This window comes from Camelus dromedarius, chromosome 33, assembly GCF_036321535.1.
Source record: "Camelus dromedarius isolate mCamDro1 chromosome 33, mCamDro1.pat, whole genome shotgun sequence".
In the NCBI taxonomy this organism is placed as follows: domain Eukaryota; kingdom Metazoa; phylum Chordata; class Mammalia; order Artiodactyla; family Camelidae; genus Camelus; species Camelus dromedarius.
The window spans coordinates 10956068-10982059 of NC_087468.1; the positions used below are offsets into that span (position 1 = coordinate 10956068).

The window sequence follows — 25992 nt, forward strand, 5'->3', positions numbered from 1 at the left end:
ATGAGGGTGGTGGTATCCTGAGTTAATCACGAATCTTTTTACGTTGAGGCCCAAAGCACTTTGGATTCCATAGTTTATTTGGCCTGGTGGTCACACTTTAAGACAGATTATTTTATCTTTCCTGTAACCTGGAAGGTGAAAGAACAGAAAGGTGAGGCATTGTGTTGAAATCACACTGTGAGATGGTGTTGGTGAGTGGGAGAGCCTGGGGAGGGAGGCTGAATGTTAGGGCTTTGGCTTGGAAGGGGATAGCTCAAGTGGTAGAGAGCATGCTTAGCATGCACGAGGTCCTGGGTTCAATCCCCAGTACCTCCTCCGAAAATAAAATAAATAAATAAACCTAATTACCTCCCTCCCCCTAAAAAAAAAACAAAAAAAAAACAAATAAACGAACAAAAAAGGTCTTGGGCATGAGTTTGCTGAATTTGGGGAGGCACTAGTCCTGCAATGAAGTGTGTTATAGTCACAGTCCCGGGCCTGGATTGAAGAGGAGGGAGCTTTGCGGGACCAGAGAGCCGTCCACACACTGAGGTGGTTTCAGCCCTTAGCCTGGAAAGAATATGAGTGAGATTGAATAGGATCCTGGCTGGTTGGATGTTGGGGGCTTGGGAGGGAGGAAGACAACAGAAGAAGTCAAGTTTAGATGTTGAGTGTGTCTCCCCATTTGGCTGGAGGGGGGCAATGACATCGTCACCTTTGTCCCCTCTTGTGTTCCTGTCTCGACACCTAGTGCACAGTGCTTGAAGCATGTCAGACTAACCAGAATTATTGTTTTTTAATTGATTCTAGAATGCATCTTTGTTCCCATTTTAACAGCTCGATGTTGAGCCAGGTCCACAGTGGATGGTGTCTTCCTTTGTGCCATCGTCCCCCTGGCGGCTTTTTGTCTTTCGTAGTGGCACAGAAAATTGCGGTGCTCTGAGAATCAGTGGCATCTTAGCTCTGATGAAGTACCGTAGTCAACTGTGACCTTGGTCCAGTGGCCGCAGGTTTCAGAGTTAGAGACTCAGGCAGAAATGATGACCTGTTACACATTTCTACTGTGGCTCATTTTTCTCTTCTTTGAAAATGCTAATGTTTTCAAGGAACTTTAGGGAGGGGGTTGGTAAGCCAGGAACAACAGTATGAAAAATGTATCACTTTGTGAATTGGAGAGGGAAGAAAGAGCTGGGGGATGTCTCCTTTCCAGGTAAAATTGGACTGTTGCATGACCACTGGTAAATCGATGCCTTTGAGTGACACATGCTTTGCGGCAGCCAGGCTTAGCTGCCCGGTGACCCTGGGTCTGTCCCTTGGTAGACACCTCCCACTGCCACAAGCTCCTCAAGGGCAGAGGCCATGTCTTCTCTGTCTTTGGTGTCCTAGTGCTCAGCACAAGGCCTGACGCATCAGAGATGCTGAGTTAGGTTTTGCCGAGCGGAACTGTTGCTGGACCAGTTGGGGCAAGTTGTCTTCATGGTGCCTAGGTCAGTCTGTGTCTCGTAGGTATCATGTTCTGGGTCAAGGTTCCATTCATGGCCTGCAATCCTTGGTGCAGCTGCTTTGTGAGTTACTGGTTTTGCGAGCTAACCTGGAGAACTTACTTCTCTCCAGCCCCCATCTTTCTTATTTCTAACCCTTGGCTTTCCCAATGAGCTTTTGGGACTTAGTCCACTTATAAATTTGAACCTGTTTCTGTGTCAGCTCATTTAGTGACTTTGCTCCCAGGGAACCTCGCTAGTGAAGCCACAGAATAGCAGGATCCCAGCTGGCTCAGCAGGTTGTCTGCTGGGTTTGGTATTTAAACAGGTGAGCGGGTCCCAGGCTGGGGAGAGCTACAGAGCTAAGTGAGACTTTCCTGGAAACACAGGTCAAAGTTTACCTTCTACTTTGTCTCCAGAGGAGACATGGGCTGGAGCCCGGGGGCCCTCGGATCTGCCAGCCTTGACCCCTGCTCCCCATCCCTGCCTTGGCTGACCTTATGTGCTCCTTCTAGAATCAGATGCTTTAAGATACAAAATGTTTTTTCTCAACCTGCACCAAAATTGTCAGGGGTGGTTTGCATAGAAGTGGAGACTTTAAGGAAGGTTTTCCTCTCTCTTCTTTGGCTGCCTCTCTGGCCTTCAGAGGAGGGTTACACTTTGCATGGGAATGCAGCCACTGCCAGTGCCACCATCAGTTTGCCAGTTTTATTGTTTTAATCTTTGAAGGTGACTTTGGGGATTTTTAAATTGAAGTATAGTTGATTTTTGGCAACGTTTTATGGCAAATGTCTGATGATCTTCCAGGTTTCAGTTTGATTTGTGAGAAATACTGATTATTATTGTAAGATATTTGCAAAATTTGAAGCTGTTAAAAAAAAAACTAGTTTTCAACCATTCCCATAAAAGTTATTTCAGGCAAGAATCATCAATGGATGCTAAAGCTAGGAAATGAAAGTATGGTGAGAAACAGAAATGTTTACATAATCTCAAAGCATCTTCCCATAAGACACTGATTAATTACAAAGGGAAAACAGTAATATTATGGTGGGGGGACCTGGCAGATAGCTACCTTTGCCAAGTGATTAGAGCTAGCAGTGCCAGTAATGGGAGGAATTGACATCCGTGCCTTCGGATGTGAGGCTCCGGGAAGGACACAGCGTCACATCTGCATATTCCTGCCCCGAACATACAGCCTGAACCCAATCACGAGGAAACATCACACAAACCCAGGTTTACAGAACCTACAAAGTAACTGGCCAATACTCTTCAACAGTGTCAAGATCACACATTTACTCGCACACACACAGGCATGCACACACATGCTAGAAAGAGGTAATGATAAAGGCAAGTACAGTGAAATGTTAACATCTGAGGCATTTAGATGAATGGCATATGGAATTCTTTGTGTTATTTTTGTAACTTTTGAAGTATGAAATTACTTCAAAATAAAAAAAGACTAGTTTTCACAGTTTTTCTCCAAAAAGAATTACAGATGTGGGAACTATAGATATATTATAGATAAAATATGCTGTGTGTATTTGACAGGGAGAGCTTGCCAAATCTAAACGTTTTTCATAGTATAGTAGCATCAGAATTTTGTGTATCCTGCTGGATACCCAAACAGAAAAGAGTGTTTATGTCCTTCAGAAGACACATGCAAGGATATTCTTAGCGATTTTATTGGTAATACCTTGAAATAAGAAACAACCTAAATGTCTATCAAAAGGACCTTTTATTGTTCCTTTAATGTTGATTAATTTGATTTGTACCTAGCAGAGTGATGTTTGGTATATTTCGTGTCATAATGGACTGACTGTGTCTCCCCCCAAATTATGTTGAAGCTCTCATCCCAGCGTGATGGTATTTGGAGGTGGGGCCTTTGGGAGGTAATTAGAGTTAGGTTAGGTCCTGAGAATGGGGCCCATGCCGGGACTAGTGTTTTCAGAAGAGGAAGGGATGAGGGCGCACACATGCTCGCTTTCTCCCCTTCTCCCTCTCCTTGTCCTGTGAGCGCACAAAAGAGAGGTCATGTGAATATACTGCGAGGTGGCGGTTTCCCATGAGGCACAAGAAAAGGTCTCAGTGTAACCTACCTTGCCGGCACCTTGATCTTGGACTTCCAGGCTCCAGAGCTGAGAAAAATAAATCTGTGGTTTAAGGACCCCCCACCCCTTCATGTACGGTATTTATTAAGGCAGCCCCAGATGACTTAGGCACATAGAGATGTGCAGTAGCACTGGCCACCTCATTTCCTGAGCTTCCTTCTGGGCTGGGCCTGAGACAAGACTTCATCCGCGCACTCAGGTGTTAGGGCAGGGGTGGGGGGGGCGAGGGGGGCTGCCACGACCTCGCCGTGCTCCCACCTTGTGCTCCATCCAGAGCCCTGAACTGCTGAACCAGAGCATCCTGCTTGTCACGATCTTGAGAACAGCCAAAGCTGTCAGCTCTGGGCTGGAACAAAGGCTGTGCTGTGTTTCCTGAACGTGGTGGGCTCTGCATTGTTAGGAAGACAAGAAAGCACTTGTGCTCAGAAAAGAAACCGATTTAAAAAGGAGAGCATAGCCTCCCCTCCCACTCCTCCACCCCCACCCCCACTCCCCACTGCACGCAGCTTTGTCTGCATGGAATTGGTCTCATCGCATCAGCAGTTTCTGATTCGTTTTATATTTTACTACACGGTACTACATGGACAAGCGTTTGCTTGGTTTAGGGCGGTTATCTTGCCTTTGCCAAATGTTCTAGACGCAACTTTGTGCTAAGAACCCCGAATAAGAGTGTTTTTTAAACAGAGTAGCTCTAATCCCCCCATAAACTCTCAGAAGGCGTTATCATTCACATAGAACATTCCTGGAAGATTTTAGTGGTACTTTTGGTCTTTGTTTCTCTTTTCCTCCTTGATCAGCGTCTGCTGTGTGAGCAGCTTTTACCGTGTTCTCCTTTGTCCTCTTGGAAGCTCCAGCTTCACCATCGTCACTGATGACCTTTAGCTTTACTCTCCTTGTACTCACTTTTCTTTTAAAAAAAAAAAATTATTGAGGTGTAATTTACATGCCATACAATTCACCGATGTAAAGTGTACAGTTCATAGAGCTGAGCAACCGTCACCAGCCAGTTTTAGAAAACATCATCACCCCCACAAGAAACCCAGCATCCTTTAGCCCTCACCCCGACGTCCCTCCTCTCTCTCAGCCCTCAGCAACTCCCGAGCTGCTGTCTCTCCAGACTCTCCTGTTCTGGACATGTCCTCTAGGTGGAACCACACGATATGTGGTCTTGTGAGTCTGGCTTCTTTCTCTTGGTGTAATGCTTCTGAGGTTCATCCACGACACGGCGTTTATCAGTACTTCACTCTTCCTATGGCTGAATAATGTCCGTTATATAGATATACAACATTTTGTTGATCCACTCAGCAGCTGACGGGCACTTTGGTCGTTTCCACTTTTTAGCTATTGTGAATAACGCTGCTGTGGATGTTCATCTGCAAGATGTTGTGTGGACTTAATGTTTTTATTCCTCTTGTAGCAAAACCTAGGAATGGTTTTGCTGGGTCGTGTGGTACCTCTGTGTTTAATCATTTGAGGAACTTCCAGGCTGTTTTCTAAAGCTGTTTTCCTTGTATTACCAGTAAGCAAAGGAAATATATATTATCACTTTTTAACTTTTGCAGAATTTTGAAATTTTACTCCCGAACAACTTTGCAGTTTGTCCGCTAGAATGCTTCAACAAACAAAACTGGAGGCGTCAGCGCTGTCATACACCTTCTCTCCGTGTATTCCTCAGCCTCTGCGTGCACTGCTGTATCCGGGTCTCAGTCCTCGGTGCTCCTAGGAATGGAGACATTTCACACTACATACATTGTTATTTATGGACCCAACAGCTTTTCAGATAATTGTAGTTATAAGAGCAGCTTCCTTCTGCTGGTCTTCACCTGTGATCTCACTTACATATCAAACCTCTGAGAGTTCAGGTAGAAGGTTGCTCAGTTTGTGTTTGCTTGAGCTAATATCTGGGTTGTCTTCTGTGATCATGCTGATGTCAGGCCGTATTGGCAGCAAAATGATGTCCAAATCAGGAACACTGGAAAGAGCTTGGACTTTCAGTGTCAATGTCTTTTTTTGGTGGGGGGGCAGGCGGTAATTAGATTTATTTATTTTATTTTATTTTATTTTTTGATGGAGGTACTGGGGATTGAACCCAGGACCTGGTGCATGCTAAGCACACGCTCTACCCCTGAGCTATACCCTCCCTCCTAGTGTCACCCTTTGTGATACACACAAAGGAAGGTCAGCATTTTCAGGGGCCTCCACTACCAGCCTCCACCTTCCACAGAGCTCAGGGCGCTTCCTGCCAAATGCACTGTTATGGGCTAAATTGTGACCCTCCAGAATTCAAATGTTGAAGCCCTAGTAACCCCTAGCACCTCACAGTGTGACTGTGTTTGGAGATAGGATCTTTAAAGAGTTGATTAAGGTTAAATGAGGTCATTGAGGGTGGGCCCTAATCCAGTATGACTGGAAGAAGAGGAGCTTAGGACACAGACACACACAGAGGAGAAACCATGTGGATGACACAGGGAGAAGACAGCCATGTGCAAACCAAAGAGCCAGGGTCAGAAGACACCGACCCTGCTGACACCTTGATCTTGGATGTCTAGCCTCCAGAACTGTGAGAAAATAAATGTCTCGTGTTTGACACCCCCCCGCCCCCAGTCTGCAGTATTTGTCACAGCGGCAGAGGCTGACTAGTACGTGTGCCTTGATGCTCTACACCCGGACACTCCGCCCGCGCTCCTGCTTGGTGGACCTCAGGCCTGGTGGAAAGCCGCTCCCCTGCCTGCCAGGCCACATCCTCTGCTTGGCTTATCCATTCTGGCTCCTTTTTCCACGGCCCCACCCTGGTCCTTCTTGTTTCCTCAGGGCCAAAGGGACCTCCCACGTTGAAGGCACACCCCGGCCCCAGTATCACCCCACTGTGGGAGAGAAAATGCCACTGGGGATCCCTGCCAAGACCTGAACCCCTCACTGCTCCCGCTTCTCCTTTACAAGGGTCGGGGTTCCATGATTCCTTAGTGCTTGCCAGGGTCCCCGCGGAGGGCGGAACTGGGAAGGCCAAGAGTGGACACTTTAGACACGGAGACGGCTTTGGTTATCCCAGAAGCACTTTCAATTAACGAGAATTTGCATCTTAGGTTTTTCTCCAGGTGATTTCTAATGTGGAAATAATTTTATCTGTTGAAAAGTTGGTCTTTTTGCTAAGTGGAAGCTGGTGATATTTGCTAAGTTAGGTTTATGGAAGTATAATTTATATCCAGTAAAATTCTCCCTTTCCAGATGTGCAGGTCAGTGAGCTTTGACAATTACATACAGTTTTTTGAGTAACCACCACCACCACAGTCAGGGTAGAGAATATTTTTATTACCTTCTAAAGATGCCTCATATGCATACCTTTGCCCGGCAGTGGCTTCTGAACAGAGGAAGTTACACGACTGAGTTGATGCTCTACGAAGGTTGAATCTTTTTTGTTCCTCGGTTCCTCTATTACCTCCTCCTTTTGCGTTTAATTGATTTTTGTTTTTAGTGTACCATTTTGATTCCCTCCTCATTTCCTTTTCTGTATATTTTAAAGTTATTTTGTTAGTGGTGGCACTGGAGATTATGATTTATATCTTAGATTAACTAGTTTGAATTCATACCAACCTAGCTTCAATAGTATATAAAAAGTCCGCTCGTGTACAGCCCCATCCCTCCCCTTTATATTTTTATTGTCACAGAGTACATCTTTAAATATTGCATGTACATTAATGTAGGTGTATGATTTTTTAAATGTTTTTCTTTTTCCCAGTTTTGTTGAGATATAATTGACACATAGCAGTGTGTAAGTTTAAGGTGTACAGCATAATGATTTGACTTACATCAGGAAATGATTATCACAATAGGTTTGTACAATATTGTTCTATGCATTTGTCTTTTAAATCATGTAGGGTAAAATAAGATTTGCAAATGAAAAATACAGTAATACTTACATTTTTGTTTACCTGTATATATATCACATAGTTCACAGTCTAGTTCAGATTAATACCAACCTAATTTCAGTAGGATGCGAAAACTTTGCACCTGGATAGCTCTGTTTCCTCCCCATCCTTGATTCTGTTATTGTATAAATTATACACTTCCACATCGTGTGCCCATAAAGACAGATTTGTAATTATTATTTTATGTAGTTGTCTTTTAAATCAGATAGGAGAAAAAGAGTTACAAAGGAAAAATACATTTATATTGTCTGTTGTGTATTCTCCATGTGCTTGCCTTTATCACTGTTCTTTTTTCTTCACATGGATTCAGGTTACTCTCTAATATCCTTTCACTTCAGCCGGAAGGACTTACTTTAGTATTTCTGGTAGGACAGGTTTGTTAGCAATGAATTTTCTCAGTTTTTCTTTATCTGGTAACATCTTAATTTCCCTTTTTTTTTGCAGGATAGATATGTTGTGTATGGACCATTCTTGGTCCATAACCTTTTCTTTCAGCACTTTGAATATTTCATCTCACTACCCGCTGGTCTCCATGGTTTCCAGTGAGAAATCAGCTGTTGGTCTTACTGAGAATCCCTTGTAGGTGGTGCATCTCTTCCCTCTTTCTGCTTTTAAAAGTCTCTTGTTGGTTTTTAGTAGTTTGGTTATGATGTATCTAGGCTTGGATCTCTTTGAGTTTATCCTGTTGGACCTTGGTTAGCTTCCTGGAAGTGTAGTTTTCTCTCTCTCTCTCTCTCTCCCCCCTCCTTCTGGGACTCCTGTATGCACATGTTGATATTTTGATGTGTTCAACTGGTCTCTGAAGCTCTGTTCATTTTCTTCCTTCTCTTTTTATTTTGTTCCTCAAACTCAATAATCTCAACTGACCTATCTAAAAGTTCACTGATCCGACAGAGAAAGACAAACACTGTATATCACTTATATGTGGAATCTAAAAAATACAACAGACTAATGAATATGGCAAAAATAAAGCAGACTCACAGATATAGAACATTAATGGCTACCAGTGCAGGGGAGGGGCAATATTAGGGGTGGGGGAGCAGGGGATACAAACAGTTGGGTGTAAGACAGGCTCAAGGATGTCTTGTCCAGCATGGGGAATAGAGCCAGTATTTTATAATAACTGTAAATGGAAAGTAACCTTTAAAAATTGTATGAAACAAAAATAGTGATCTGGATTTGGCTCAAAATAAAATAAAATAAAAGTAACAAGACTTGGCTGATTTGAAAAACATAAAATGAAAAAAATAAAAGTTCACTGATTCTCCTGCCCACTCACATCTGGTGTTGAAACCTAGTGAGTTTTTCATTTCAGTTTTTGTACTTTTCAACTCCAGAGTTGCTGTTTGGTTCCTTTTTATAATTTCTAAATCTTTATCAATATTCTCTGCTTGGTAAAATATCATTCTCCTGGTTTCTTTTAGTTCTTTGTCCATCATTTCCTTTAGCTCCTTGGGGTTTGTTTTTGCCACTTGTTGTGAGTTGTAGTTGTCTGTTTAGTGATTTTCTGAACTACTTCTGTAAAGACTGTATTATTTGGTTGTGTGTGGTCACTGAACCCCTGTTCCTTTAGCTTAGTGTTCGGCTGGTGATTTGATAGAGATTTCCTCAATGCCTAGAGCCAAAGCAACAACAACAAAACCCTTCTGGACTTAGCAGATCCGCTCTGTGCTGGAGCCCACCTTCAGCCTGTAGCCAGTTTTGCAGCTCTGCCGTAGCCTTCACTTCCTGGGAACGTGCAGCCTAATGAGCAGTCAGAGGAGAAAGCTTATGGTCTTCTCAAGTCTCCCCTCAGCACACCTCAGCCCTGGGCATGCAGGTGGCCCTCTAGACCCTGGTTTCTGTGGGAGCTTTTTAGAAACTTTATCTCTCCTTCCTCAGCTTCTTCCTTTTCAGGCTGCACAGCCTTTCTGCTGCTTGCCCCACCTGTTATCTCTTGCTCCAGGTGGCTTTGGCTCATAGATGTGTCTTTAAATGATTTCAACAAATGCTCCCCACGAGGCCCCTCAATCCCTGAAAAAGTTCTGAAGGGAGTAAAACAAAGACAAGACCCTGAGTTGGTCCTTTTGGGAGCTGCAAGACAGGTCAAAACACACAACCACAGTTCTTTGAGAACAGAGTTTGTGTTGTTCCTCCGGCACCAGCAAGCCACACCATGAACATGTCCCCGTGGCTGCCTCTGAGCTGGGAGTGGGGGATAATAGGTAGGTAAATTCAAAAGGCAGAATATAATCTTACTGAAATTTAGCAGCATCTTTCTTCATTAAGCACAACCCTCATTGTTAGTTTTTTAATTTAGATTCCAGAGTTCCAACAGATTTTGCAAGCTTAATCATTGCTTTTGTGGAGGGGCAGATTTCTGAGGTTCTCTACTCCTGGTTATGAACGTTTTTGCAGTTGTTTTTGTATTGATAGATTGCTCTCTTAAAAAAGTAAACCATTTTCCAGTGCTAACAGCAGTGCATTTCTTCACAGCCATGTCAGCAATCATCGTTATAAATAGATCTTTTGAGTGTTTCATTATTATTGAATAATGCTTCATAGTAATATTCATTTAAATTTCTTTTATTACTGTTGAGTGTGAGCCCTTGTTGAGTCAGTGCTTGATTTTTTTATAGACTGTCATTTCCTTTGATCATTAGCTCGTTCAGACATTGGCCTTTCGTCTGTGTTTCAGGTTATCTGAGCCTGGGCCGGCTGTGGTGAGAGGTGTCTGTGTATGTGGCAGGGCCCACCCCAGCTGAGGAGGGGCAGCTCCTAACACGGGCGGAGGCCTGTTGGAGCCTCAGGGTCTCTTTGAATCATTCATTAAGCAGAAGTGTACCGAGCCTGCCGTGTGCCTGGTCAGTGCTGGTACGGGGGAGATGGCAGGGGCCAGACAGCCACGCCCTGCCCCTTGTGAGCAAAGAGCCCTACACAGGTGACACCGAGTGGGCAACACGTGCAGGACGTCATCTGAGACTCGGCCTTTCCGCTGAGCTGCACTGGTTTGAATTTCTTACTGGCTTAAAAAACGTTGCTGTCCGTACGCTTGCCCATCACGTCCTTGAAATGAGAGGTCAGATGGAGGCCCCTGCATATCAGCAACTTGGTCTTTGTGGTGCATGTGCTGAGTGCTTGGGGTGGAGCTGGAGGGGGACTTCCTTCCTGGGCACGCGTGGGCCCAGGCCCTCCTCTCTAGGGCACTTCGCTCTCTCCTGGAGGCCCACTTACCTGACAGGAGTTCCTTCCAGGACCAAACGCCCAGTGGTGTGCCGATGGCCAGGGTCCAGAAGGCTGTGCTAGCCCTTCCTTGGAGAGAAGATAGGCGTCTCACCTTAACAGGTAGAGTCCTTCCGAGGTTTGGGGACAGGAGGGAGTGGACAGCCCATGGTGGGGATGGTGGCAGGCAGCTGGGGACACTGCAGCACTCTGTCCCGCCCACAGGGGTCCAGGCCACCGATGGGCCCATCCTCTTGCCCAGCCTGCACCAGGGGCTCCTGTGCCCCACGCGGCGCCTGTGCAGCCCCACCCCTGCTCCAGCTCCCAAGTCATCAAAGAAGCCCAAGATGCAGGCAACCGAGGACATGTTCCCCAGCGACTGGAGCCCGCCGCCCGTGGAATTCCTGAACCTGAGGGCCGCGAAGGCCAACCGGGGGGCCCTGGCCCGGAGGCAGGCAGGTGTGCTGGGGCCTCCGGGGCTGAGGACACTGGCCCGCCAGCTGCCCAAGGAGGCAGAGCAGGATCCTCAGGACTCGGACCCAGAGGGGGACCCGTCCTCACTGGGGGAGCTGTTCTGGAACGTGGCATGCACCAGCCCAAAGGCTGCAGCCCCGGGGATGAACACCCGCACCTCGGTAAGCTGGGGCCACCTCCTGGCCTCCTCTCCTTGCCACCTTTCTTCAGCCACCCCTCCTGGTCACCCCCAGACCACCCTTTTGTAGCCACTCCCCTTTGGCCACACACCAACCTGTCCCCAGCCCTTGGGCCCTGGGGGCTGGGAGCGTGGGCCCCTGAAGCTGTCTGCCCCTGTGTCTCTGCTTCTCGCTCCTGCTCACAGATGGCTCGGCTGATGCCACCTTTGATGCTGCTCCTGTCTGGGGCCCTTCAAGTCTTTCTTTCGAGCTGAGGTTGAGGTCATGGGCCTGGAGAAAGGACCTCGGCGCGGGGTCTGGTCCAGGTCTGGCACAGAGCCTCTGCTGACTCTGGTCCAGAGACTTGGGATTCCTCAATGGAGACTTCAGCAACGAACCTCAGGCAGGGAATGCACTGTTGCTGGGCCGGCTCTGGGGACGTCTGAGTGCCTGTAGGTCCAGGAAGTCTGTTCTGAGACTAGGATTTGTTTGCTTGTAATAGCCCAAGATTGTCAGTAACCTGAAAGCCCACCACCAGGGAACTAGTGTGTTATGTTCTAGCCATCCATCAGAGTCCCCTGAAGGTGGATTTTTTTTTTTAAATCTCTTTAGTATTAATGTGGAATGATCCTGAAGACATACCATTAATTGAACATCAGAGTGCAGGACAGTGGGTGTAATATGCTACTATTTGTGTTTAAGGAGAGAATCTATGATACATTACTGTTTATTATCTGTGCACAGAGCATCTCTGCACACACACCCATCAGTGGCCGCCCGTGGGCACCTGTGTGGGGGGACTGGGTTGCTGGGGATGGCGGCTATGGGAGACATTGTACTGTATGCCTTTATGCTTTTCAATTTTTAATCAGGTGAATGTATTGCTTGTTCAGAAAAGTAAACAAAATACATAAAGGGCTTAACTTAGGTTCTGTTTTATTCTCTTTCCCTCTGCTTTTGTCTTTCTTCCCCACGGCCGCATCCTGTTTCTCCAGTTCCCCTCTGGGGGCACAGAGTGCTATGTCAACAGCTTAGATTACTTACTGTGGGAGAAGAGGTGAGTGCGGAGGGGCTGTCATGGGGTCTTCGTTGCTGCGGGGTTGGCAGAAATTTCACAGGGTTCGTTCTCAAAGACTCCTAGCAAATTCCTCTCGGGATAAAGCAGCCCACCCTACCCCCGTCAGCGTGCCCTGGTTAATAACCAGTGTGAGGAACGGTCGCCAGGTCAAAGGGCGGCATCTCCAAGGCAGAGAGACAGGTGACGTGTCCGGGGCTCCAGGGGGCCATGGGCAGCACAGATCAGCAGGGCTGGACCCTGGGAGGAGCAGAAGGGCTAAGCCCTGGACCTGGTGTGTTAACAGAATGAGCAGACACCAGAGCAAGCTGCACAAATAAAGGGGCTTCTGAGGTTGTGTAGTGAAAACAGTCTGCTTTCAGGCAACACAGCTGATAGAGCGCAGCCTCTCCCGCTGTGCGCCTTTGTGCGGGGAGACAGGGCTCCCTGGTCCCTGTGCCTCGGCCTGGCCGCGTCCATGGAGGCCCCACGGCCCAGTGACGGGGCTGGGCGAGCAGGAGCTGCCCTGACCCCAGCTGTTGGGTCTCCTCCCTGCAGGGAACAGGCCCTGGAGCAGGAGCAAGAGGAGCTGCTTCTGCGGGACTGTCCTGACCTCAATTCCCTGGATCTCAGTGATGATGAGGCGCCTCTCACGCCCGAGTACAGGTGGGGAGTGGGCACCGGTGGGGGGCAAGGGTCCACCTACGCAGGGCCGAGTCCCCGTCCCCGCCCCCGCCTCCCCAGGCAGAGGGTTTAGGTGCTGACCTGCCCTCAGTTTTGGACAGTAGCAGCCAGTGATTTGTGTGTGGTTTTTGAGTTCTCAAGCTGCTTCCTTCTCTTAAACCCATATCCGTTCATTGATTTGAGAAGTAGTTATTCACCTACTGTGTGTCAGGGTCTAGCGTGGACCTTCGAGGACACAGAGATGACAAAACACGGCCTCCTCTTCCCACCCGCCTGCCCAACCTTGTAGAAGCAGGTCTCTTGAGAAAGTAACTACACAAAGCCACAGTCTAAAGGAAAACTGCCTTTAAATGGGAGAATACAGCCACATGACATTTTTTGTCTTCCCTTTTCTGGGGAAAGAAGGTGGCTTCTGTCAGAGCTGTCGTCTGGGCTGGAGTCTGCTGGCCTGCTGGCTGGAGGGAGGGCTGGATTCAACTGTACTGTGGAGTTTCGGAGATGCCCGAGAACCACAACTGAATCCTTCTTCAGGGTACCCGGTTATCCATCCATCCATTTGTCTGTCCATCTGTCTGTCCATACAGCAAACATCTGTTGTGTGCCAACTTCGGGCTTTGTGCGGACTCTGGGGATACAGCAGGAGCAGAACCAGGGGAAGACCCCTGCCCTTGTGTTGCTTGCTGTCGGGGTGTGGGGGTGTTGAAGCAGCCTGGTACACCATCTGTCTTAAGCTGGGGGTGGGGTGTTGGGAGGGTTTTGTGAGGTGTGGACAGGGGCTCAGGGAAGGCCTCCGTGAGCAGATGACTTATGCAGAACCCTAGGATGGTGAGAGGCGGTTCCAGGAGGGCCCTGCAGTGGGAGCACTCCCTGTGTGGTGGGGGAGCAGCGAGGAGCAGGCGGGAGGGGGAGGAGGTCAGGGAGGCTAAGGTGGGCTCCATGTCGGAGCTCTGCCTCTCGTCTGAGCAGTGTCCTCTGCTGCCATGTCCAGGGTAGACGGGGGTAGGGGCCGTGGGGCCGAGGTGGAAGAAGGGGGCGGGGCCAGAGGGTCCATGGTAGTAATCTGGGAGAAGTGAGGGCAGGGTGGGGCAGAGGAGGCAAATTCTGGGTATATTTTCAGGGTAAAACTAATGGAATTTGCTGATGAGCTGGATGGAGGCAATGGGAGAAAGAGAGGAATCAAAGGGGTCCGCAAGGATTGTGGCCTGAGCAGCCAGAAGGTCCGAGTGGTCTTTAATTAAGTTGGGGAAGGCTGAGTGACACAGGCTGGGGGGTGGCAGGCACGGGAACAAGGGTTCACTTGGGAGACCCCAGGGATGAGTCAAGACAAGGACCCCCTTGTCTAGAGAGGTCGGCTTGGGAATCATCACATATAGGTGACATTTAGAGCCTCAAAACCAGATGAGATCACCCTGGGAGCTGGTATAGAGAGAAGAGCAGGGGCCCAGGGGTACAATGTAGAGGTGATGGTGACCTTGACCAGAGCGGCTCTGCTGGGCAGCTTGAGGCGAACCTGCCTGGCTGGAATAGATTCCCAGACCAAGAGAAGAAGTCAAAAGAGAAAAATAGGCGGCAGCTGAGGAGGGAGGTGGGGCCAGGATAGATCTTCCTATCTGTCTGTCTGTCTTTGTTTCCTTCCTTCCTTCCCTCCCTCTGGAACCATGTGCCCCCATGTGACTGGGGGCAGGTTGGTCCACACACCCTGGACCGTCTGCCTGTCTGGGCTTTGCTTTTTCTGTGCGTCTGAGTGATGTCATTCAGGTCCCGCAGGGATGGGTCTGGTTTCGATAGGCGCTCCGAGTCCTTGTTCTGCGTCCTCTCACAGGGAGGATGTGGGGGGCTCCACCCGCAGGCCCCCCAGGTGATTCCCACTGTCCCTGTTGCCCAGAGAGGACCACAAGCAGCACCTTGGCTGACCATTTGCTTTTTTTGCAAGTTTTCCTGATACTCATCTCCGGACTTGACCAGGGATCAACAGACTTTCTGTAAGGCTTGTGAACAGTAAATATTTTAGGCCTCAAGGGCCACACACTCTCTGTCGCAGCTGCCTGGCTGTGCTGCTGAGGTGGGCAGGGGACATGTGCTTGTGTTGTCCTGAAACCTTGCGTGCAGGAACAGGCAGGAGGTAGCCGCAGCCTGGGCATAGGTGCCGCCCCTGGCCTAGATTAGGGGACGTCTGCTTCCCAACTGGTACCAGTTCTCACACGCTGCCCCAAGGCGGGGGGGTGCCACAAGGTCACCATGACTCCTGGCAGAGCACAAAGACGGAATGGAATCAGAGGGTTTGGGCCAAAGGCCTTGGTGGCATCATGAGTGATGAAAGCAATTTTCTCTCTGTGTTGGGGGCTGTGGATTCGGTTTCCAGGTTCCCCACTCTCTGGTTAGATTGCCTTGGAATTAAATGTCTGAAAACCTCTCTGTAGCGAGAATAGCCCTTCTAGCTCTCTGCCTTTCTTCTGAGTGCATCCGGGATTCTGGAAGTCATGGCCTGGATGGTTTGAAATTCCCCATAGAAAGGGAGTTATCTGGGCAACCAGCTTAAGACAGACGATGTTCCAGGCTTTGAAATTGCTGATAATTTTCTGGGCACGTGACATTTTCAAGTCATACTCTGAGAAAGCCTTTTTGACAACAGCCACTTTGAGGTGGTGGTTTTGATGTGGGATCATTTTGATGGGACAGTTCAGCTCTCTGCTTCAAAGAACATTACTCAGTTGATGTACAAAGCCGACAGCCTCTTCCATCCCTGAATGGAGCCGGGGGTGGAGTGGGATGGCAGGGAGGGGTGAGGATCTGGAAGGGGTGAGGCCGAGGCTGGGGGCTAGCCACCATCCGGCAGACAGGTCGTCTGTGACCAGGATTCATGTGGCTGCCACAGTTGTCCAGCAGAGAAAGGCCCCCAGTCATCTTGGGCAGATTATCTGCCCATGCTCTTGGAATTGCTTGCATCTTGAATAGACAACGTCCTGCATTCTCTATTCCTTAAGGTCAAAAGACCCTATGTGTGTCCTGGAGCAGGGGAGGGGAGGATATTTAAACCACAGCATCATCCTTTATCCTCAGTTCTGAGCCGCACAGGAAATCCTCAATTAGACGTGCAGGCGTCATTTCAGAGCTGTTACTAATGCACATACATTATATTTAATTTCACAAAAGTCCCTTTGAACGACGGTTTGGAGGGACAGGCCAAAGACCTTTTTACAAATGAGCCTCTAGTTCTTACAGACTTCGTACATTTTTTTAAATTATAAAAATAATATAGGAAGCCGTAGATGCTCAGAAACTCAAAACAGCAAAGAAATGATCAGAACTGAAAATGGTTTTACCATCTGTGTGGTGGTTTGCAGAGGCAGCTTCCAAAATGCTGCAGGGTCAGAGTCTCCCCGTTTTCCCGACGTCACTCCCGTCCGTTGCGCCCTTTCTTCCTCAGGGCGACCCTGTGACTGGGTCGGTGCCTTACCTTGGGTCACTTAGCCAGAGAGTGACAGGTTTCCTCTGGCCAGCGGTGGAACCGCTGGCTTCACCCCTCCGCCCCCGGTGCCAGCTGCTCAGGTCCTCATGGGAGCCCGGGCTGCGTCCCCCTCCGAGCTCACTGTCTCAGGACCCGGCTGGGAACCCAGATCTGGGCCATCCTCTGGGAGAGGAGGTCGTGTGGTGCCCGTGGATTGTCTTAGTTTGTATTTATTATTGTTAAGTACGTGCTGTGTGAGACCACAGATCAAGCCGAACACTGTTGTGTGAAGCAAACCAGGGTGTCTCCTTTTCCCTCCCCTCCCCCATCCCGTTCCCCAGGGATGACCAGGATCATGGTTGGGTGTGTCAGATGTGTGGGGGTGTTGCATGTGGCTAGTGCGCGCGCACACGCACATGCACACCCACACACACACACACACACACATATCCTATTCTGCAACTTGCTGTTTTCACCTAGCAGGTACTATGCTGGGGGATCCTTCCACCCTGAGTGGTGCAGAGGAGGACCTCGTCCTTGGGACTCATCCTCGCCCCTCCCTTGATGCATCCCAATCGAGTTGGACTGTGCTGCCTCCTCTTCTTGTTCCTTCCCGGTCCGTGGGCCCAGCTCTGACTCCCTAAGTGAGACTCTCAGGACAGGGCGGGCCTGGGCACCTGCATTTAGCAGGCTCCCCAGGGAGTCCTCCTGCTCACAAGAGCTTGAGGACGCTGCTCAGAGGAAAGACCTTCCCCGACCTGCTGCGCCAGGTGCTTCTCTCACTGGTGCCCCTCAGCACCGTGGGGCAGCTCCGAGACGAGCCCACTTGCTGGAGGCCATTGCCATGATCTGTTTACACTTTTCCTGGGCGTGCAAGGGCCCGATTCATCCTTCAGCACCTGGCATCCACAGTCGTGGGCACTCAGTGGAAGTCTGAACTGAACAGAGCCCATGGGTGGGGCGGGACTGGGGACCAGGACTTTTGGCTCTTGGACTCAGGACGGAGGTGCTGGGGTGTCTGACAGGGAGTGGGAGGGGGAGGCGCTCTCCCTGCCAGCAGGTGGCGCTGTGCCCCTGGTCTGGTCCCCACCCCCACCCCCACCCCCCAGCCGTGGCTGCGGGGCGGGGGCAGCCGTCTGGCCTTCCCCGGCCTCGCTCCAGGCTGCAGACCAGGTGCAGCTGCTGACACCTGGCTCTTCTGCCTCTTGCTTTGCCAGGAAGCTGGTGGAGAGGTTCTCCACGTCACTGCAGGTCATCCCGCCGGTACATCCCGGCGAGGCTGTGTTTCTGCCCAGGAATCAGCCCCTGCCTTGCATCCTGGACTGTTCGCACCTGAAGCCACGCAGCCATCTGGAAGAGCTGTTCCTCAGGTGAGCGTCAGCGCGGCCCCTCTCTCATGGGACCCAGCGATAAGGACCAGCCCAAATGAGGCAGTGCAAAATGGTGTTTAGTCAACTTTCAGGGAAATAGATGAAACAGCACACGTCTGCTTATGATATTTCTTTTGCTAATTTAGATGCACATCCTTTAAAAAAATCTTACAGCAGACATCAAACACCTGTTTGTGTATTCATGTTGCCTTTCCACCCCCACACCCCAGTTTCATGGAACAACTTTGGTCAGACTCATCATGCGTGCCTTTGGGGTTATGTCTCCATCAAAACTGGAGCCACTTTCTGGGCCACCCAGCAGTTTTCCAGAGCCTCCTTCTCCATCTTCACTTCCTCCTACTCCATCAAGACACTGCTTCTTGGGTCTGTGTGTGATGCTGACACCGAAAAGTTTGTCCCCAGCCACAAGCACGTGCAGTACAACATGCGGACAGCTGCCCTGTTCCTCTTCTCCTTGGAAGTTGTTCACAATCATTATCACACAGCCGCTGACTGTGTGCATTCTTGAGGGGATTTTTAAGAACTTTACCACAATAACACCCAACGCTTGCAATTCTGAGTTCAGATGTCTAAGAATAAGAGAGAGGGGAACCCTGCAGAATTCAGCACAGCGGCTGTCCATGGATGGGGGGCTCAGTGGCCGAGGGGATGGAGGAGAGGCTGCCTGACCCCCCACCCCCGACCCAGCCTGTAAGGCGCACGGAGGTTGGAGCCATGCTAGGACTTGAATGCAGGAATCTTTTCTCTTTTCCAGCTAGTCCATCTTATTTTAATAGAAAGATGTAACATTATTTTGATATGTTTCCTTTAAAACTCCCTATCGAGGAAAGTTTCGGACACACATAAAGTAGAGTGTACCTCCCTCCGTGTGCCCATCACCTGCCGTCAACAGTTACCAACTCAAAGCCAGTGTTGTTCCATCTCTACCCCTGCCACTAACACTGTCCCTCAGGATTATTTTTAAGCAATCCGAGACACATATAATTTTATCTGTAAGTACAGTCTGTGTCTCTAAAAGACTCTACCTTTAGATAAACAGTCAATACCATTATTACACCTAAAAAAAATAGGAATTTTTTTAACATCACTAATGCCAGTCAGTGTTCAGATTTCCTTGATTGTCTTATAAATGTTTTTTATATGGTGTTGAAATCAGAATCTAAAGAAGGCCCAAATGTTGCAGTTGGACAGTGTCATGTTAATGGTGAAGTAGTATTGCATAGCATGGATGCCTCGACACATTTAACCATTTTCCTCATTTTTCTTGACATACAAGCTATTTCCAACTTTTTCCCATTATAAACAACGTGGCAGAGAGTATTCTTAAACAGAAATGTGTTTCTGCAGTTCTGGAATAAATAGATCCCTGGAGGTGATGAGAGATGCTTGGGTCTGAGTGTGTGATTATTGGTAAAAGTTTATCTTGCCACACTGAAAAAAATCACTAATCAGGAGATGATGCAGAGGGGGAAATAGAAATGAAGGGAAAGAAGAAAGACGGTGGAACCAGAGGAAGGAGAGGGACAGAGAGCCAGCTTGGCAGGAGAGGAGAGAAGAGGGGAAAGGCAGGCGGCTTCCTGAGCAGCTTCTCTGCAGGGTTTGTGCCGACAGCAGGTTTTCTGTCCCCAGCTGGATGCCGGCAGGAAGTGTTTGACAGATGAGCCAGCCTGTGGCCTGGGATCAGAACAGCCGTGCCAAATGGGGCCAGGTGGCCGGCCAGCCTCCCTGGGGTGGAGAATCCAGACCCTCCTCCCGCTAACGAGGGGCTTTCTGGAGGAACGCCTGCGCCCTACTCAGCTCAGGTCAGGGGACGCCTGCCGGGCCCTGGGTGAGGGCCACTTCCTGAAGGTCGCCTAAGGGTCATCTTTTATTTCCTGTTTGTGCCAAGGACTTCAAGTCCAGACACAAGAGTGGGAGATACTAGTCCAGTAATTACCCCGTTGTGTGCGGCCGGAAACATGAAAATCGAGGAAGAAGAAAAGACTTCTTTTCTTGATCTCCCCAAGAGCAGTATGGTTCGGTCTCTTGCCGTAGAAAAAGTTAACACTGTGAGATTACAGGTGACTTTTACTTTTCTCCTTACTCTCCTCTGTATTTTCCACACTTTCATGATGAACATTTTTATCCTTAGAGGTATTGGGGGAAAAGTGAATGTGATTTTTTTTCAAAAAAAAAAAATCACTCCTTGAAGTAGATTCACTTTTCTTACTGTTCTGTGAAAAGGGATATTATCTTTCTTCCCACTGCACAAAGGGGGAAATCTTGGCACAGATTAAGCAAGCAGTTTGACTCGGATCTCAAGGGAGGGCGGCCTCGGTGTCTGAGCACCAGGCCTGGTCCTCCCGGATTGGACCTCCACAGGTTTATGTATCAGAAATCTTCTCCCCAAACCCACAGCTGTGGGGCCAGAGATGGCCCAGACCATCCTCTCTCATTCATCACCCGGCTGGGCAGGTCGTTTCCTGGGACCAGAGTCATCTGATGTGACAGAGGTTGGTACCAGGGGGTGAACTTTTGCCTCCTGCCTGTCTGACAGCAAGTCAGAAGGAAATACAATCCCCATGAGTGGAAAAGCTTCAAGACCTGCGCCCACGGCAGCTCGGGCAGGAGTAGGCTCCGAGGCGGGTGGAGATGGCCTGCCCAGTTATTCTTGGTCCTCCCTGGGCCCCCACAGTGTACACAGGAGTGCCAGGATCCCTGCTTGTCTTCTGGTGCACCTGCCACTCTCCCATGAGGTGTTTGCGGTGTATTCTCAGGGCACCTGCCCTGCTGGGATGGGGGTGGGGGGGGGGCTTTCCTCCACAATGGCTTCAGCTGGCGCAGAAAGCAGTCGGGTCTGAGCTCTCTGGCTGTAATCGGTGCTTGTGCACTGGACCTCCCTGAGGCCCAAGGCCCCAGCTCTGATTTTGCCCCAGCCCCCTCCTCTTCTCGGCCTGTAGGAGGAAGCCTGCATGAAATAAATCCAGCGGTGACAGAGTGTGGACAGGGCTGAGCTGCCCAGCTGGCTGCAACTGCCCAAAAATACAGAGCCCGCGGAAGCAGCCAGCTGGGTCATTGCTGGGGTCCCCAGGCTGCTGACCAGAGTGGTGCTCGCTGATCTTCAAACAAAGGAAGGAAAAAGAAGGGGAGGAGGGATGAATGCTTGGCCATTTATTCGTCTCTGTTCTCTCTCGGCGTTTTCACTTCAACTTTCATTTGAGTATCTTGGCAAAGGGGCAGAAACTGACACTGCACAAGTAGCTACACTTGGTGTTTATCCCTGTGCCGTCACTTGGGTTCCCAAGGCACTTGGAGACTTTGCCCTCTGGGACCGCTGCCCATAGAGAGATGGGAGGTGGGGGCTGGAGGGATCCTGACTTGGACCTTTACAGCCACGCCCAGTCCAAGTGGAAGGTCAGCGCTCCGCCGGGACCAGCGTGCTGGCCAAGCTGGTGCCCTGGTTTTCTGTGATTCCCTTTTTTTGGCTGATGTGACCCCCTTCCTTCCTTCTGTTCCCATGGCCCTCTGTCCTTGCCCGGCTGGCCGGGGACTGGGGTGTTCTGACTGTGGCCGCTCCTTGTCTGGGTGGGAACCTCCCATCCCTGGGATTCTCGGGTCTGACAGCTGGGACTTCACACTCAGCTGGGTCCGCGTGGCATCTGCTGCTGCCGGGAAGCTCTGCTCCTCCCCTTCTCACTCCACGACATTCTGACATTCTCAAGATAACTTCCAACCTTGGCATTCGTTGGCTTTGCCATGGGCAAAAGCACCCACTTGGACCCAGTGTCAGCACTCTTGCTTTGAGGACGTGCCATGGGTTTTTGTAAATCTAACAACAGTTGATTCTGTAACCTGAGGTGTTTCAAGTTTTCAGTGCACACACCTCTCACCCTATTCCCTTCTCCGGGCTTCCCCACATGCTGCTGCTCAGACTTCTCCTGCCTCAGATCAGGGCCCTTCCACAAAGCTGGAGGTTACTTATGCCATCGGCCTGTTCTGCCCCCGAATGGTGGAGGCTGGTGGTTCAGCCGAGGTGAGGCGGCACTGCTCTCCTGCCGAGCACACAGGAGATTCCTCACATCTCATGTAGCTGTCGGCACAGGATGCCTTGAAAGCCATTCGCCTCGAGGCACAGCTGGACCATGCCCTTCCTGCCTGTCTTTGGCTCCTGGCCTTACAGACTAAACCTAACTCAGCAGCAGGGAACCTCGCCACAGACTGTTTCCCCCGCAGAAACTGCGCTGCAAGGCGGTGTAGCAGAAAGGAGACATTGTGACCCAAGGGCTCCCTCTCCCTCTGAGCAGCAGTTGGAAGTGTGTTGATCTGAGCCAGCAGGGGCTTGTAGAATCAATTCCCTTACTGAGAAACTGGCGGGTGCCCCTTGAGCAGAATGCCAGAGCCAGAGTCTCCTTGGAGTCCCTGGAGTGATGGCCTCCTTGCCACATGGCCCCTGGCCAGGTCCTTCCAACTTGTGAGGTCCTCCGATGTGATTTTCTTGGGTATTGTCTGCATTTGGGGTGCTGAGCTTGAACCATGCCTGCGTCGTGGGGTCAGTCTGTGAAAGTGTCCGTGTGACCGAGCACGTGGAGCAGAGAGGCGTGTGCCAGCAGCCCTGGGGTGCACACGTGTTTGTATATACAAATAAAGGTCTGTTTTACAGTGGTCAACTTCACAAACACAGGAACAAAGCCGCTTTCTCCTCTGAACTTAAATGGTTTGGGGGAAAAAAACATACACAATTTGTAAATTGCCTGGATATTCTCAAGGAGACAGCAGCTTGGCTGGGAGGAGGATCTTTGTTTTGGAGCATTCTGTTCCTGGTAGATTAAAATATGATGTCCTTTTTAAAAAGGAGAAGGAGGAGGTTGGGCTGACCGAGGAAATTTCTCTCTAGAGTCATGACTTCAGATGCTATCTGAAGTGTTCTTTGCCTGGATTTGGCCGTTAAAAAGAAGTACAAACATGAAATTACTTTTTCATTTCCTGGAATCCTTATTAATTGCCTTTAGGACATTATCTAGAAAGAGCAAAGAGGCCTTCACCAAATGTGGACGGTGGGAGAATCCTGCCCCAAACCCAGCCTCCCCGGGATGAGCAGGAGGACAGGAAGGGTGATGGAGGCCAGACAACCCCTCTGAAACGAAGCACCTTCCACCAGAGGCCCTAAAACCACACAAAATGTATCAACTCCTCACTTTACAGGGACCTAGGATCCTGTGGGTCCAGATGATCTACCAGGACGATAGCAGACTCAGAGCAGGGCTCCTCTCCCCACCAGCAGCTCCTGGCAGAAGGGAGAAGCCTGGCAGGATCCCGTCGGGAATGGAAACACGGGTTATGGCCCCAGGAGTGTGGCAAGTCTGAGCGCCACTCCCCTTTGGCCCTGGGGCTTTTGCCGTTCACGTGGTTTCCAAAGACTCTTCTGTGGCGCCCTCATCTGTTATGCCTTCCCAGAACTTCCCCATCTTGGGCCTCTTTCTATTATTTTCCCATCTTCTCAGGTGTTCCCTTTGTTTCGGAAAAACAAGACAGGGCAGACACGCTCTGTGTAACCAGACCCCGGCCGCTGGCCCCACGGGGGCCCCGTGGGTAATTCTGTCCGCCCGGTGCCAACCGGAGCCCTCGGCCAAGGGGTATGACTCCCGGGCACTCTCCTCTTGGAAGCGCAGATCCCTTTGGCAACCCTGATAAATACCTCAGTTTCCCACCCGTCAAACAGAAAAGACAAATTGTACTACCCAGTCGTGTGCTTAGAACAGCGTGAGATGTGTTCATGGACAGCAAATGATTCTGATGGCGCATGGGTTGTTTTCACTTCCAGCAGCTGCTAGCACCAAGGGCTCCACCAGCATTTTTGTCCAGGGCAATTACTGATGTGCTTCCAGCGACCCAGTGAAGCTGGACGTCTCCCTGAGTTTTGCTGAGACAGGCACGCTGAGGAAGGCTGGCCGGCCGCGGGCGCGGAGGCCTCCCCTGACCTCTGCCCCTCTGTCCCTCTGCCCCCGCAGCTCCCCGCTGGCCCAGCAGCTCTCCTTCCTGCGCAGCGGCATCCTGAGCAGCCTCTACCTGCACGCCGGCGAGTGCCCGGTGCCCCTGCTCCGGTGGCTGTTCCAGGTGAGGACTACCGCCTGCCGCTAGGTGGCAGGAGCCTGCCGGCCCAACAGCCAGGGCAGGGCCTCCAGCCAGAGGGGCGGGGCGCTGCCCTCGTCTTGGCCTTGGGTGCTGCTGGGCTTGTCCCAGCTGGGGCTGGAGGAAGGAGGGAGGCTTGTGATCACAGGGTCCAGGAGGTGCAGGCACCGGCCAGTGATCTCACTCGGCTCCCCCCGGAGCGTGTGCCTTGCAGGTGTTGCCGGTGCCACTGGAGGCCCTGTGTGTGATTCAGGCCTGGCCACCTGACAGGAGCTTGCACTGTGCCCAGCTCCTCTCTGCTCCCAGTCACAGATTCTGACCCTCGTCCTATAAGCAGTAGGAGGGAAGCCCTGCAGTGCCCTTGCAGGCGTGACGGCCCTTGTGAATTTAGAGCTGGGGTGCTCAGGTGTTTCCCTGCATGGAGTGATAGGTCAGCTGGAAAAGCCTAGAAGAGCTGCTCTGTCTTCCCCTTCCTTCCCTCCTGGTTGTTGCTGAACATTTTGCCTTGGGGGGACGTGCATTCTGCCCCAGGCACAGAGCCTTTGCCCCCAGGACAGTGAGAAACCAGCAGGGAAAGCCCGGGAACCAGCTGCTGTGGTATGAATGCTGGGGCGGAGATGCGGCCTTGGCACCCACCCAGGACTGTTCCTGCCTGGGGATGGGCAGGTCACAAGTTCCAGCTGGTCTCATTCCTGCCAGTTGGAGCCTGGACCCCAGCTGTAAATTAGAGCCACCGTGCGGGGTGGATTGTTCTCTGAGCTCCTTGGCCTCAGCAGACTGGCTGCCTTCCAGAAGGAGCACTCCAGCCCTCTCTTCTTCCCTGGGGTCCTTCCTGTCGCCCCTCTCTGCCCCAGAGGAGAAAGGCACCCCCTTGCCCCTCCCCCAGGCCCAGTGGGGAAAGGCGAGTGGGTGTCACTGGGAACAGAGCGGCCCTTATTCTCTGTCCCCAGTCAGTGCAGCTTCTCCCTGCTCCTTTGCACAGCATATGACGGACACACAGTCGGGCATCAGAGGCACAAAGAGCCAGTCTGAGATGTCGCCCACAGAGGGTCCTTGTGTGACCCTGACACGGCATGGAGAAGCGACTGAGCCCTGCCCTGTCTCTTCCCCCAGCTCTGTCACGTCAGCGGGGGGACTCTGGAGCAGAGGACCCATCCCTGCTCTGCCACTTACTACTGTGTGACCCTGGGGAGTTATTTAACGTCAGCTCTGTGCCTCAGCTGAGCTGGGGCCGACAGCCCCACGAGAAGGTTGAACGAGGAAATCCTGTGACCTGCCTTGCCCTTCTGGTCCCCCCACAGCACTGCCCAGGGCCTGGGCAGCATTTGGAAGGAATAGTGTTTCACACAGAGGTTCTGCTCCTCCATCTTCAGAAGGAGAAACAAAAGCCCCCCCACGTGCCCCCTGCCCACCCCCAGCTGAAGTCAGATCAGTGACAGGGGTGCACTTAGCCTTGGGGGCCTTCTGGGCGAGACTCTGTGTCTGTGTCTCTGGAGAAGGAGGAGCAAGGTGGCTGCAGGCTGCCAGGCCCAATGACCACGTGGCCACTCGTGGTCACACTGCAGACCTTTGCCGGTGGGCTTAGGTGTCTCACTTCCGAGGTTTTGGCTTTCTTGTCACTGGGAACTTATTTCCGTGTGGCAGCGGTAGCGTTCGTTCTTCTGCAGACATGGGCTGACGTTTGCTACATGCTAAGCTCTAGGGATAGAAGGACTTTGGAAGTGGTGTCCCAGGTGAATGCGCAGAACGTGGCCATGGTGCTCGGCGTACTTCAGACCGCCAGTGTCAGTGAGGCCTCTGGTTCCAAGAGGCGGAAATCCACGGGGGCTCCCTGAAGCTGCTGGGTGGATGCTTATGAAGGTCCAGGGGTGGCTCATGGATCCAAGGGCAGGAGTGCAGCCAGGGCTCAGGAACCAGGATGGAGAGGGGTCGAGATCTAGGACAGGCTGCCGCTCCTCCCTGTACCCCAGGCCCTGCACT

General features: G+C 50.8%; 2 protein-coding genes across 2 annotated transcripts in view; both read left to right on the plus strand.

Moving 5' to 3' along the window:
* The first annotated feature begins 10751 nt into the window (after positions 1 to 10751).
* On the plus strand, positions 10752 to 25847 carry LOC135318489 (protein FAM178B-like). Its single transcript, XM_064481706.1, has 7 exons — positions 10752 to 10818; positions 10921 to 11330; positions 12323 to 12384; positions 12940 to 13047; positions 17731 to 17883; positions 23892 to 23997; positions 25680 to 25847. Exons 1-7 carry the CDS (start codon positions 10752 to 10754, stop codon positions 25845 to 25847), a joined length of 1074 nt encoding a protein of 357 aa, XP_064337776.1.
* Positions 17711 to 25992, plus strand: part of LOC105093685 (protein FAM178B) — a 65631-nt gene continuing 57349 nt past the window's right edge. The window contains exons 1-2 of the mRNA XM_064481889.1: positions 17711 to 17883; positions 23892 to 23997. The gene's annotated coding sequence lies outside the window, so the exon portion shown is untranslated. The remainder of the gene's footprint in view (positions 17884 to 23891; positions 23998 to 25992) is intronic.

Excerpts from the sequence above, each read along its gene's own strand:
- LOC135318489 (XM_064481706.1), top strand. The coding sequence starts at position 10,752 with ATGGCCAGGGTCCAGAAGGCTGTGCTAGCCCTTCCTTGGAGAGAAGAT. Across the intron at positions 10,819-10,920 it reads TAGGCGTCTCACCTTAACAG|GGGTCCAGGCCACCGATGGG; the intron begins GTAGAGTCCTTC and ends TCCCGCCCACAG. Across the intron at positions 12,385-12,939 it reads TACTTACTGTGGGAGAAGAG|GGAACAGGCCCTGGAGCAGG; the intron begins GTGAGTGCGGAG and ends TCCTCCCTGCAG.